The sequence below is a fragment of the Mirounga leonina genome, unplaced genomic scaffold (genome assembly GCF_011800145.1).
Source record: "Mirounga leonina isolate KUSES-001 unplaced genomic scaffold, KU_Mleo_1.0 Mir_151, whole genome shotgun sequence".
NCBI classification, from domain to species: Eukaryota; Metazoa; Chordata; class Mammalia; order Carnivora; family Phocidae; genus Mirounga; species Mirounga leonina.
The window spans coordinates 100,370,673-100,386,262 of NW_023270377.1; the positions used below are offsets into that span (position 1 = coordinate 100,370,673).

Below are 15,590 nucleotides of genomic sequence, written 5' to 3' on the forward strand. Positions count from 1 at the left end.
TGCGTTCTTGTATTTCTAGAAAATAAAATATTCTACAAAATAATGATTTGTGTTCCTGAAAATGTACCCTCCAGGTAAGTTAGATATTACTGTACAGAACTAAGAGGAGTAGTCATGCATGGTGTATTATGAAAGGTTCAACTAGAATGCTGAAATATTTCCAGGTAAATAAGCTTTTTTTCTAATTTGGCCATATTTGTGATTGGTATAATTTTTAACATAATGTCTTTACAGAGGTTTATCTCCTGCAGAAGCAGAATTTAATTACCTGAACACAGCACGTACCTTAGAACTCTATGGAGTTGAATTCCACTATGCAAGGGTAAGTGAAGAGAACTAATTTAATGTTGTTGAGTTAAGCTCCATTTACTCAGTACCAAAGTTTTTATTTAATGCCGTTAGGATTAAGCAACAAATGGAATAACTAGTGAGTGCTGCCAACATAGTTGCACTGAAAATTTCCTATGAATAGAAGTATTTTCACAATCACTTAAGATTTAATACCTGAAGAGAAGAATGGTTGAAGTGGATTTTTTGTGTTATTTTTCCTCAAGCTACTGTTCTATGTTATAAAGATAATTTTTGCAGACCATAAGAGATAATAAAAACTATACAGGAAAAGTAGGGTTTTTGGCATTCCTCATCATTATTATAGAAGATGCTTTCACCTCAGTGACGCTTGTGTTACTTGTTTTCATCATTTAGTGACATCATTATAAATTTTTATTTATAAAGCACAGACTGAAGTATATTATCGTACGTTGATTGTGTTTCTTCTGTGCCACAAATCCCTTTATTGAGATGGAATTTATAGTCATTGGCTTCTTCTACACAACACTCTGTAACAACTTTTTCATTGTGTCAGACGTTGCTGCTTCCAAAAAACCCTTTTCCCCTGCTCTAGGCATATTTGAAGTGGCTATCTTTCATTTGTATGTCTCTACCTGGATTCCTTCTCATGATCTCTTTATCAAAAGGTTATAGTCCTTTAGAATTACCTGGAGTACAGCTTTTCTGCATAACCAGATTTCTACATAACTTCAGCTTTTCTACATAACCAGTGATTATAGGTAACCACTGGTTGAGTTTGTGATAGGTTTTATATTCTCTTGGGACAAATTGCCAAGCCTAATAAGGGTAACAGCCTAAAAGGGAGTTAAGTTTTCCTTAGATAGATATTTTGAATTTATTTTAATATACACATTCAAAGTTCTGTTCCATATAGTAGTTTTATTGTTGAGGGCCTCACTTGGCCATGTTCTTCTAGAGAGGAGTGTTAGTTCTTTTATTTCACAAAGCTTATGTCAGTCTCTCCTTTAAAACACCAAATGACTTGCTTTCCTCACATGACTATATCTGGTACTTCTGAGTGCTTGTAACTTGGAAATCTATTTGTCTATTCCATTTAAAATGTGTAGGTAAGGCTCTCTTGAACTTTCTGTTTTCTTTAAAATGTGCCCCATCCCTCTCTATTCCTATTTGGGGGTTGTTATATTTTAACATGATTCTCCAAAATATAACAGAGTGGTCAATATTTGTGCAACTAGATTTTGTTTTTTATCATAATAAAGTTTAAAAAATGGAACTTTACATATGTGAAGTAAACTATGGTTAACAATAAAAAGGCCCCTAAATTCAGTCATTTTAGTCATTAGCAGTTTTGTAGTGTACATTGGTATCTGATCTCAGTGACTGCTATCAATGAAATACAGAGTGTTAAGACTTTCCTTTTTTAATTTAAGTGACATGCTGGGTCTCAGACATAATTAACCATATTGTTATTTATTGATTTGATTAAGGTAGGATTTTTTTTATTGTTTAAATTATTAGATTATAAACTCCTTTCTAAAAAAGCCATAAATGTAGAGTAACACATTAAATTAATTTAAATTTTAAGTGGTCAAAGTTATTTAGAAATGTATTTGTACTGATAAAAAGTGCCAGGGAAGGATGTTTCTGTTGAGTGATACAGAGAACTCAAGAAGAAAACATGCAGGTGTTCAGTGAATGTGAAGGGGAATTTTACAACATGCTGAACAAAAAGGAAAAAAAAAGTGGAGGGGAGAAGATACATAAAGGAGAATACTTAAGTTTTAACTCACTGTCACAAGCAAAAGTGTGTTTGAAATAATATTTTATTTGGAAAAACGAGGTAAGATGTTTTCTCTCTGCCTTCAAAATGTAGATTGAAAAAGAGAGTAGAACAAGTTATTTATAGCAATCTGCAAAATACAAATAGGTTTTAGAGCATTCATTGAGGTGGGTCTGATAGGTCCCTTGCACAGTGTTGGTGCTAAGGATTACTTAGTTGAGCAAAACATCAATTATCTTTGCCCTCATGGAGCTTGCAGGATGGTGGGGGAGAAAGAAATGGAGCATGTCTTGACAATTAAATATGTGAAGTCCTGAAGGGAAAGTGCAGAATGCTATGGGATTATATGACAGAATATCTAATACAGCCTGGGAAAAAAGGGTAGGGAAGGCTTCTGAGAAGAAGTAATTTACTGAAGCCAGAAGAATGAATAAGAATTAGCCAAGAGAGTGGTTTTCACTGTGGACCATCAGCATGAATAAAGACCTGAAATCAAGAGAAAACATGGCATACTTGAGAAAATACGAACATTTTGTATGCCTAGGAGATTATATGAATAAGGGAAAAGGGAAATGTAAGAAAAAAAGAATGAAAACTTCAGAATAAAAAGGAGAGAAAGATTTGGAGTGAGAGAGCAGGGGGATATTTTGTTTTTTAAAATAACATAGTGGGGGCGCCTGGGTGGCTCAGTAGGTTTAGCGACCACCTTCTGCTCAGGTCATGATCCTGAAGTGTCAGGATCTAGTCCTGCATCGGGCTCCCTGCTCAGCAGGGATTCTGCTTCTCTGTCTGAACCTCCCCCCTCTTATGTGCTCGTTCTCTCTCTCATTCTCTCTCTCTCAAATAAATAAAATCTTTTAAAAAAATAACATAGTTTTTTTTTTTGGTGTGTGTGTGTGTTCAGTTGTGTAATTTTTAGCACATGTATAGATTCATGTAACCACCACCACAGTCAGAATAAGGACAGTTCATTACCCCATAAAATCTTGCGTGCTACTCCTTTGTAATCTAACCTTCTGCTTCCCCCCGCCCACCACCACCAATCCCTGGCAATCACTGGTCTGTTCTTTGACTCTATAGTTTTGTCCTTTCCAAAATGTCTCATAAATGGAATCCTATGTTATGTAACCTTCTGAGACTGGCTTTTTACAATAATACATTTGAAATTTATCCAAGTTATTGTGTGCTTCAATAGTTCATTCCTTTTTTTTGTTTATTCATTCACCCATTGAAGAACATCTGGATTGTTTCTGGTCATTTTGTTTTGACTACGGCAAAAAATTCACTTACACGTTTTTGTGTGGATTTAAGTTCTCATATCTGTAGGGTAAAACCCCAGAGTGGGATTGCTGGGTCACATGGTAAGTGTATATTTAGCTTTATATGAAACTGCCAAATTGTTTTCCAGAGTGTCTGAACCACTTTGTATCCCTACTGGCAATATTTGCAAGTTCCAGTCATTCACATCCTTTTTGGCATGTGGTGCTGTCCATTTTGTTTTGTTTCTTTTTAAGCTTTTCTAATAGGTGTGTTTTATCTCATCACGGATTTACATTTACTTTGCATTTCTCTAATGACTAATGATGTTGAGCATCGTATTTTCTCTGATGACTGTCTATTCAAATGTTTTGCGCATTATAATTGCATTCTTTTTTTGCTCTTTTTTTTTTAAGAACTCTTTATATATTCTAGATACACTTTTTTTTTTTTAAGATTTTATTATTTATTTGAGAGAGAGAGAGCAGAAGCAGGGAGGAGAAGGAGAAGCAGGCTCACACAGGGCTCGATCCCAGGACCCTGGGATCATGACTTGAGCTGAAGGCAGACGACTTAACCAACTGAGCCACCCAGGTGCCCCTAGATACACTTTTTTGATAGATATGTGATTTGCAAATATTTTTTTCCCACTCTTTGGTTTGCCCTTTTATTCTCTTAACACTGTCTTTCACAGAGCAAAAGAGAAAGTGATAGATTCCAATATTCCTTATTCAATCACTGATAGAACGGACAGTCTACCCAAGTTTTAGGCTTCATTGTGAATATCTTTTTTCCATAGGTATTTGTAATAATGATGAAGATAATTCTACTGAAAAATAGAATAGCCCGTCAAAGTTTCAAGAAGAGGAAAGCCTCTTCTAATGATGCTATTTTGATTATTCATTCAGTGAATATTTATTGAGCACCTTCTATGTTGCAAGTCCTGTTTATAGACACCATGGATACAGCAGTGAATGAGGCAGATAAAACCAAACTCTCATGAAGCTTGCATTCTGTTGGGCAAGACAGGTTATAAACAAATAATTGAGTACATCAGAATACATAGCAGGCATTCCATGGAAGTAAAGTTCAGTAACAGGCAAAATACCAATCTCTACTGATAGAAGTGAGAATAGCAGTTACCCCTGGAAGGGTTTTATTAGCTGGGAGGCTCATGAAGCACCTCTCTTGGATTTTGAAAATATGTATATTGGTTTGTAGTGGTTACAAAGATGTGTATATACGTATGTATATTATACATGTAAAATTTTGGGTTGCACATTTAAGATTTGTACATTTTACTATATATACATTATACTCAATTTTCTTTAGTTAACTGAGTAAGTAATAGATAGTAATAGATGCTATGTAGAAAAATTACCTGAGAAAGGGGATTGAGGCAACCAGAAGTAGGGTATCAGGGAAGCCCTCACTGAGAAGATAAACAGAAGGCATTCTGCATATACCTACTTTCAACATCAATGAAAGGCCATGAAATAAGTTGCTTAAGGAATAGCAGAGATCAGTATGGCTGTGCAGTGTAAGCTAGAAGAGGAGAGTATTGATGAGGTTAAGGTGGAGTAGGATTTTATAAGACATTTAAAGACTTTGGCTTTTAATTCTAAGCAAGGCCATTAGACAGTTTGAACAGGTAAAAGACATGGTGGGATTTTGAAAAGATAACAGTGGCAGCTCTTTTGAGAGAAGAGCCCAGCTAGCACACTGTTACCGTGATCAATGTGAGAAATAATGGTGGTTGTGAGAAGTAATCAGATTTTGTATATATATAGAAAATGGAAGGGACAGCATTTACTGATGTATTGGCTATAGGATGTGAGAGAAAAAGGATTCAGGAATGATTCCAAAGTTTTTGGCCTGAGCACCTAGAAAAATGGAGTTGGGACTGACCAGAGAAAAGGAGGTGTGGGAGGGTGGGTCAGGAATTAGTCTTATGACAAGTTAAATTTAGAAGACTTTTACAGATCCACAGGAAGGAGGGTGGGCAATTCAGTGTACAGTACTGGAATTCAGAAGGGAGGTCCGGACTGAAGATAGGCATCTGGGAATTGTCTGCTTACAGCTAATATTTAAAGCCATGAAATGAGAGCACTGAGGGGAAATCTAGAGGATACTGAAGAGAAACGTCCTCAGAGCTGGAATATTTCAGAGATCAGAGGTTAGAGAGATGAGGAAGAACTAGGAGAGGAGACCAGGAGGAAGCAGCCCTTTAGACAAAAAGAAAGCCTTTCATTCTTTCAGACACATGTGTTTCTTTGAAGCCAAGTGAGTCAGGAGTGATCAGCTATGTCAGTTAAGAACTGGATTAGAAACGTGGACATCGTCAGTGACCTTGTAAGAACAGTTTTGTGGTATAATGATGGCGAGAGGCTGATTACAGAGTATTCAAGAAAGACTGTAAAGATAGTAATTTCAAGAGATTTTGCTGTAGTGGACACAGGTAATAATAGTCAATACCTAAATAGCATTTACTAAGGGCCCAACGCCTTCTTAGGTAGGACTTTATGTCAATTTTTTTTTTTTTTAAGATTTTATTTATTTGACAGAGACACAGTGAGAGAGGGAGTACAAGCAGGGGGAGTGGGAGAGGGAGAAGCGGGCTTCCTGCAGAGCAGGGAGCCCGATGCGGGGCTCGATCCAGGACCCTGGGATCATGACCTGAGCTGAAGGCAGACGCTTAACGACTGAGCCACTCAGGCGCCCCGGACTTTATGTCTATTAATCTCCTTTAATCCTTACAACATCCCAGTGAGGTAAGAGTATTATCATCTCCACTTTACAGATGAGGAAAGAGAGACACAGAGATGTTAAGTAATTTAGCTATATGATAGCTATTTCTGTATTGTAGAACCAGTTTATAGCTTCTTCTTAAACCTTGTTTTTAATTTGCATGTATTTGAAAACTTTTTGGCAGATTGGTTAGAATAATCAAACAATTTAAAAATATAATCCCTTGAGAGGTGCCTGGGTGGCTTTGTCAGTTGAGCATCAGACTCCTGATTTCAGCTCAGGTCATGATCTCAGGGTCCTGCGATCAAGCCCTGTGTCAGGCTCTGTGCTCAGCGGGGAGTCTGCGTGGGATTCTCTCTATCTCCCTCTGCCCCTTGCACGCATGTTCTCTCTCTCTCTCTCTCTCTCTCAAATAAATAAAATCTGTAAATATATATTCCCTTGAAACGGAGAAAAGAATCTCTTCTGTCAGAGTGGAGCTGTATATATGACTTCATCGGTATCACTCTATAGCATTCAGATCACCCAGTGACTTTCTTTTTTACTTTTTTTTTTTAAAAGATTTTATTTTATTTGAGAGCGAGGGAGAGCACAAAGGGGGGTGAGGGGCAGAGGGAGAGGGAGAAGCAGGCTGCCCGCCAAGCAGGGAGCCCGACGTGGGACTCTATCCCAGGACTCTGGGATCATGACCCACGCCGAAGGCAGCCACCCAACCAACTGAGCCACCCAGGTGCCCCCACCCAATGACTTTACATAATTCTGCTGTGTGCTTTCACTCATCACAACCTGTCTAGACATAACTTTTGTGTGTGTTTTGTTTTAGGCATCTTTATGAAACGACTTGTATTCATTTTCACTGAATAATTTGAATTTACATACCCTGTTAAGCCTACGTAAGGCACACAGAAACATTTTTTTGAATTAGTGAATGTTATGCCTAAGTACATAAACATTTTAAATTAATCATATATGGGGGGAAAACATAAAACTAAAAGGTTAAATAGAAAATAATTTCAACATGGATTACAGAAAAATTTAATATCATTTTTATTTTATTCATAATATTTTTATTTTATATTCATGCTTCATATTTATTCCAAGCGTTCTTTTAGACATGTAATTAGAAATATAGGAAAAAGAGATAGGCATTTAACAGGAGAAATACAAATGATTGATATTGTGAAAAATTGCTTGTTTTCCCTAATCATCTAAAATATAACCATGAAGGGGCACCTACCTGGCTGGCTCAGTTAGTAGAACATGCAGCTTCTGATCTCAGGGTCATGAGTTCAAGACCCATGTTGGTGTAGAGATTACTAAAAAAATAAATAAACTTAAAACAGAAATCTAAAAAATAAAATATAACCGTGAAAGTAACAATGAGATACCAATTTCATCAGATTTGCAAAAATTCAAAGAATTAAAAATATCCATTATTGGTCAGAGTATGCAAAGTGGACATTCTGAAACATTGTTGAAGTATAACTTGTAACTTAAACCCTTTTGGAATGCAAATATTAATGTGAATATAATCTTTGATCATTTCTGAGATTCCATCCTTTGGAATATTTATATAGGTATTTTAATTAATGTGTTCAAGGATTTTTTTACAATATTGTTTGTAATACTAAAAAATTAGAAACACTCTGAATGAACAGAAATGGTCAAGAAATTATGACAAATCCATATTTTGGAATAATATGCAGCAATTAAAATTGATGAGTTAGAGATATATATTGATATGAAAAGATGTCTACAAAATGCTAATTGCAGAGTAATATATCCTAGTTTTTGTTGATTAAAGAAATTGTGTAGTTATGTAAAATGTGTATTTATATTTTTTTATAAACAAAGATCTAGAAGAGTATACATCTCAAAGTATTAATAGTGGCTATCTCTGGGAAATGAGGCAGAGAAGGTAAGGGAGGGTTATTGACTTCTTACTTGGTATTTCTATATTGTTTTGAAATCTTTTAATAATTACAAATAAGGGAATTATTTTAATAGCTACCCCACACCACTTAAAATTAATGTTGCTCCCATCCACAATACATAAAATTTTAGTGGGGCTGAGTTACTTTACTTTTAACATGTGACAATAGACAGGCTGGAATATTAAGTAGTCATAGCTGTTTATGTTTAGAACAGTAGTCTCCAAAGGAAAGGAGGGAAGGCCACTATAGGGGAACATGAAATGAACAGTTGAGGATGAGTGGAAAATATTAGAACATCTATTCATATCCTAAATCTCATCCTTTTACGTTGATTTTTTTAACCTATTACAAAATAAAACAGAGATACAAGTATGTAGTATATTTTAGTGGACATCTGCAGTTACCTCCAGGTCAAGCAGTAGATTTTAATTTTTTTTAAAATTTTTTTTATTTACTTGAGAGCAAGAATGAGAGAGAGAGCATGATCAGGGGAGAGGAGCAGAGGGAGAAGGAGACTCCCCGCTGGGCAGTGATCCCATGTGGGACTTGATCTCAGGACCCTGGAATCATGACCTAAGCTGAAGGCAGACACTTAACTGACTGAGCCACCCAGGTGCCCTAAGCAGTAGATTTTATTTTATTTTTTAAAAGTGTTGGTGTTTTTTTTTTTAAGATTTTATTTATTTATTTATCTGACAGACACACAGCGAGAAGCAGGCTTCCTGCTGAGCAGGGAGGCTGATGTGGGGCTCGATCCCAGGACCCAGGATCATGACCTGAGCTGAAGGCAGACGCTTAACGACAGCCACCCAGGTGCCCCTAAGCAGTAGATTTTAGCCAGCCATTCCAGAAACACTCTTTGTGCCCTGTCCTAGTAACAGCCTCTTCCTACCTTGAGTTTTTTTTATGATTTTATCACCCAAGTGTGCCTTCCTAGATCCTACAACTAGGTTTTGCTTTTTGTTTTTTTGTTTTTTTAACTAGGTAGCTTTAAATCTGTTAATCCCTCCTTTCTTAAAATTTTCTTGTGAAAGAACTTGACCATTTCACCTTTAATTTCTCATGGTCTAGACTTTACTGATCACATATTCATGGTGTAATTCAACATGTTCTGCTACTCTGTGTATTTCTTGTAGATTGGCAGCTTGATCAAGGGGCATGGTCAGAGTTAGATTGATCCCTTTTTTGTGTTATTTCATCAGGAGGCACATAATGTCCGGTTTTCACTTTTTTTTTTTTTTTTAATGTTAGCAGCCATTGATGTTCAATGCCTAGATCTGTAAATGCACTAGAGGCTGCAAAATAGAAATATCTTAATTCTATTTTTGTTTTTATTCATTGGGATAATTTTATAGGGAGTCCTCTCCCTTCTTTTACTCATGATTACCCAGTAGCCCAGTTCATAGAAGAAAAGCAAGGAAAGTGTTACTTGATTCTTGCCTCTTATTTTATCAAGCTTTCAGGGTAATGAATTGGTTCCCTTCCATCCTCAGAGATACACAGTTTTTAAATAATATCATTATTAATTCATGGATTAAATATTTTTGACAGGTTTCAATATATTACCTTTTTTTTTCCTTATTGAAGCTCAGATTGTCCCTTGTGGCCACTTGTCTCTTCTTTTGATCCGTCAGTCCTTTTGACATGACCTTTGTAGTCAGCTTCCATGCTGTCTAGTATTTTAAGATGTTTCAGGCTCATCTTATCTATTTACTGCCATAGACCAGGAATTAGCTATTTCTTCAAGAAGTCCTTGTTTCTTTTTTATTTATTTATTTATTTATTTTTAAAGATTTTATTTATTTATTCATGAGAGACAGAGAGAGAGACAGAGGTAGAGAGAGAAGCAGGCTCCCCGTGGAGCAGGGAGCCCGATGCGGGACTCGATCCCAGGACCCTGGGATCATGACCTGAGCTGAAGGCAGATGCCTATCCGACTCAGCCACCCAGGCGTCCTGAGAAGTCCTTGTTTCTTTTAATGCAATATGATATTTCAAAATCTCAGTCTGACTGTTAACAATGTTCATTCCTACTGGTTTGTCATTATTTCTATGCTGTTTAAGTGTACCGAGTTAGAATCTTTGTTTCTACATATCTATATTGAGATACATAGGATATTTTAATTCTTAGAGGACTCAAGGGATTCCAGAATTAGAATATTCCACAATTAATTATGTTTTTATCACACATTACACTTAAAACTGTAATTGTAATATCACCATATCAGTTATTACTGAAATGGTTAAAAATTTTCCCCATTTTTTTATGGTTGCTTTAAATTTACATTGTCAAATCATATAGCCACTGCATATTCTAATCTCTCCCTTTTAATCATTATTTAACCTCTGTTCCATAGGTAACTATATATTTAAAGCTCATTACAAGTATTTATAATCAGATTATATGAAACATTCTCTAGTATTGTGACTAAGTAAATATAAGGATATTACCATCAGTAATCAACTGAGAAACACTTATTTGAGAACCAGGCTCTGTGAAGAATGTGAAATTGTATAATGGTTAATAGGTGCTCAGAGTATGACCACAGACTGGCGATGATCCATGGACTACTTATTACTGGTCCATGATGAGATAAGTACAGAAATTGAGAGTTAGCATTGAGAAAACTTTATAGCATTCTGACACCAACCGTATGATCACTATAGTTTGTAGAAGCATTAATACCTGACATTGGAAATTTAAACAAAACAAACAAACCTAACTGGTCCTTCACCACAGGTAGTTTACCATAGGTGGTCCCTATGTATACTATCCTAGCCGTTGTCACATAGCTGACAGTAATTATGCATTTCAGATGAGTGGTTTAAGAGACAGATAAATATCCAGGTGAGAAACTTGTAGATATGGGCTAGTGAAATTTTCACAGAGAAGAAGGACTGCATCTAGACTTTGGTTTGGTGTGATTAGTCAGAGAGACATGAAGACGTCATGAGAACTGTATTAACAAAACATGTAATTATGGGTACACAAAACATCATGGAACTGGCCTGATAGGAAAAGACCGTTTTAGGGGCGCCTGGGTGGCTCAGTTGGTTAAGCGACTGCCTTCGGCTCAGGTCATGATCCTGGAGTCCCGGGATCGAGTCCCGTATCGGGCTCCCTGCTCAGCAGGGAGTCTGCTTCTCCCTCTGACCCTCCCCTCTCTCATGTGCTCTCTCTCTCTCTCTCATTCTCTCTCTCAAATAAATAAAATCTTAAAAAAAAAAAAAACCGTTTTAAACTAGTTAGAAGGGGGAGATAAAATGGGATGAGATGGTTGTGTAAAGACCTTCAGTGCCAAGCTAAACAGCTCAGACATCTTCCTACTGATGATAGAGCTCCATTATTTTTTTTTAAAGATTTTATTTATTTGTCAGAGCGCAGGCAGGAGAAGCAGGCTTCCCGCCCAGCAAGGAACCTGATGACGGACTCGAACCCAGGACCCTGGGGTCATGACCTGAGCCTAAGGCAGACAAATGCTCAACCGACTGAGCCACCCAGGTGTCCCAAGATCCATTCATTTAACATATGAGTACAGTTGACCCTTGCACAACGCAGGGTTTAGGGGCATCAACCCCTTACTCCTCCCACCAGTACAACCAGAAATCTTCATGTAACTTCTGATTCCCCAAAAACTTAATTACTAATAGCCAACTGTTGACCCAAAGCCTTACTGATAACATAGTCGATTAACACATATTTTGTATGTTAAATATATGTATTATATACTATATTCTTACAATAAAGTAAACTAGAGAAAAGAAAATGTTACTTAAAAAATAATGAGGAAGAAAAAATACATTTACAGTACTGTATTGATACATCTGTTTACAAGATGGTCTGTTAGTACCTATATCAGTATTATCTTATAGATACAAAACACTGTAGACATTAAATGTATTACTGACAGTAGACATCAAAAATGAAAAGTTAATGTGAAAAAGAAATTCATATTTATTTACATGTATAATGATTCATACATTGATAATTAAGAAGTAGCAGTATGAATGCTTTATGGTAGCGTAGCTTATATATATATATTTTTTTATAGCTTGTAATCGCTCTTTCTTTCTTTTTTTTATTCTTATGTTAATCCCCATACATTACATCATTAGTTTTTGATGTAGTGTTCCATGATTCATTGTCTGCGTATAACACCCAGTGCTCCATGCAGAATGTGCCCTCCTCAATACCCACCACCAGGCTAACCCATCCTCCCACCCTCCTCCCCTCTAGAACCCTCAGTTTGTTTTTCGTAGCTTATATTCTAATGAATGAATCCTTATAAAATGTTTATGGCATACAGTATTACAGTTGTAGCCCTAATACAATATGGGAAACATTGTTAATTAAAAAAATATTTCCGTACCTGTGATGACAGGCTGATATGTAGTCTCTCCAGTTATGAGAGAAAGAGACATGCTGCATGATAATGTAATTCTTTGAAAGCAAAGTTAATAAAACATTAAGAAAACTAAGGCGCCTGGGTTGCTCAGTTGGTTAAGTGACCGGCTCTTGAATTTTGGCCCAGGTCATGATCTCAGGGTCCTGGGATCAAGCTCCTCATTTGGCTCTGTGTTCAGCAGGGAGTCTGCCTGAGATTCTCTCCCTCTCCTCCTCTGCCCCTCCCCCCATGCATGCGCTCACGTACTCTCTCTCCCCCTTTCTTTTTCAAATAAATAAATCTTTAAAAAAAATTAAGAAACTTAACACCTTACTAACTTTATATTAGATACTACTGAGTTTATTCCTACATAAGGATAGGCTGTCCACTTCCATACAAGTCTTGCACATGATGTTCTACAGGCAGATACTTAGACATTGTTGATGATGATGACACAGAAATTTCTCATATAGTTCTCGCCATACAGTTAGATTTCTGCACAAAGATACCCACACACAGATACAACAGATAAGTTCACTAACTGAATGGCATGATGATTATTTACTGTTCATTAAGTGGAAGTGAACTGTCATAAGATCTTCATCCTTGCCATCTTCACACTGAGGAGGAAGATGAGGGCTTGGTCTTACTGTCTCAGAGATAGCAGAGGTGTAAGAAGTGGAGGAGGTGGAAGGAGAGGCCAGTGTAACTTGGTGTAACTTTATGGAAATGCATTGTAATTTCTGCCTGACTCTCTTGCTTTTTACTTTTCTAAAAAAGTTTCTATGATGGTACCAATTCTTCTTCCACAGTCTGCTTTCATTTTAGTGCTCATATCATAGAAGGGCCCATGTTGTAAAAGAAGTCAAAAGCAGTCTTAAATAATCAGAACTCTTCTACCAGATTGTCAAATGTCAGTTCATTTGCTACACTGCTTCTTCTTCGTCGTCATCTGGCACTGGTTTGGAAGCACTCAACCTCTATCAAGTCATCTTCTGTTAATCTTCTCATGTGGTGTCTGTTAGCTCTTGAATTTCTTGATAGGTCCATATCATGAAACCTTTCACCCTCCGTCTTTTTGCCATATCTGCAATCTCTTTCATGATTTTCTTGACTGGCTGTGTTGTAAATTCTGTAAAGTCATGCATGGATGGCATCTGGACACAGTTTTTTCTAGCAGGAATTTTTTTGTTTCGGGCTCGATGGCTTTCACAGCCTTTTTTATGACAATGGTATCCTAGTGTGAGCTTTCCAGACTTTTATGATGTTCTATCAGGGTTCTTTCCTGTAGCCTGGACAATCCTTTCCATAGAGACAATGTGTAATGAGCCTTACAAGTCCTTATGATCCCCTGATCTAGAGGCTGAATTAGAGATGTTGTGTTTGGGGGCAAGTAGAATACTTTGACATCTTTGGTGTTGAACTCATGGGGTTCTGGATGGCCAGGTGTATTGTCCAATATAAAAAGAACTTCAAAAGGCAGTCCCTTACAGGCAGATTACTTTCTTACTTTCCCTAAAGTAAGAAAAGCACTGATGGAAACAATCTAGAAAAAGGGTTCTCATTGTCCAGGCCTTCTTTTTTTTAAAGATTTATTTATTTATTTGACAGAGAGAGAGAAACAGCATGAGAGGGGATAGGGTCAGAGGGAGAAGCAGGCTCCCTGCTGAGCTGGGAGCCCGATGTGGGACTCGATCCCAGGACTCCGGGATCATGACCTGGGCCGAAGGCAGTCGCTTAACCAACTGAGCCACCCAGGCGCCCCATGTCCAGGCCTTCTTGTACAACCAAAAGACTGGCAGATGGTATTCATATTTTCCCTTCAAAGATGGAAGGTTCGCAGCTTTATAGATATAGGCAGTCCTGATCATGAACCCAGATGCATTTGCACAAAACAGAGTTAGCCTGTCTTCTGCTTTAAATCCACAGGCTTGCTTCTTTGCCTTACTAATAAATGTCCTTTGTGGCATTTCCCCACCCCCCCAGAATATGGCATTTTAATCTATATTAAAAACCTGTTCAGGTAGATATGCTTTTTCCTCAGTGATTTTCTTTCTTTTTTTTTTTTTTTTTTAAAGATTTTATTTATTTATTTGACAGAGAGACAGTGAGAGAGGGAACACAAGCAGGAGGAGTGGGAGAGGGAGAAGCAGGCTTCCTGTTCAGCAGGGAGCCCGATGTGGGGCTCGATCCCAGGACCCTGGGATCATGACCTGAGCCGAAGGCAGACGCTTAACGATTGAGCCACCCAGACACCCCTCCTCAGTGTTTTTCTTTTTCTTTTTCTTTTTTTTTAAGATTTTTTAAATTTATTTGACAGAGAGAGACACAGCAAGAGAGGGAACATAAGCAGGAGGAGTGGGAGAGGGAGAAGCAGGCCCCCCACCGAGCAGGGAGCCCGATGTGGGGCTCGATCCCAGGACCCTGGGATCACGACCTGAGCCGAAGGCAGACGCTTAATGACTGAGCCACCCAGGCACCCCCCTTAGTGATTTTCTTAATGGCATCTGGGAACATGGTTCCAGCTTCTTGTTCAGCAGAAGCTGCTTTTCCTATTATCTTGTCATTTTTTAAGCCACACTTCTTTCTAAAATTATCAAACCATCCTTTGCTTGCATTAAATTCTTCAGCTTTAGATCCTACACCTTCCCTTTGCTTTAAGTTGTTGTATAATGACTTCGCTCTTTCTCAGATCATATCAGAGTCTGTTAGGTATAGGCGTACCTTTCTTATAGCACTCTAGTACCCACATGAAAGCATTTTCAATACGAGATGAAAAGGTAGAGTATTTAACACAAAGTACCAGGTTTTTGTGCATGCAGGTGTAGTTGGAGCAATGCTTCACAAATTTCCTGTTCATTTTTTACAATGGTCCTCTCACTAGATTCATTTATCTTGAAACAGTAGGCAACCACAGCTGCAGACCTCAATCTATGGGACATATCAAGCAGTTCAGCTTTTTCTTGTAATGTCATGATTTTCTTTGCTTCTTGGGAACACTTCCAGCATCACTGAGTAGCACTTTGTATGGGTATGGGTCCCATAATGTTATTGGAGGTTTACAGTATTACACTAAACACATTGAAAAATAAGCAGCAACTGTGAGAGATCACTTTTACTGCTATATGCAATTTTTTGGAGAGACTGAACTGCTCACACAGAGATGATTAGTGTC

General features: G+C 37.5%; 1 protein-coding gene across 5 annotated transcripts in view; it reads left to right on the top strand.

Moving 5' to 3' along the window:
- Window positions 1-15,590, top strand: part of PTPN4 (protein tyrosine phosphatase non-receptor type 4) — a 233,599-nt gene that overhangs the window by 114,955 nt on the left and 103,054 nt on the right. For all 5 annotated transcript variants that reach the window (XM_035008194.1, XM_035008191.1, XM_035008195.1 and 2 more), the window contains exon 9: window positions 235-322. In XM_035008194.1, the coding sequence (XP_034864085.1) occupies window positions 235-322 (88 nt within the window). The remainder of the gene's footprint in view (window positions 1-234; window positions 323-15,590) is intronic.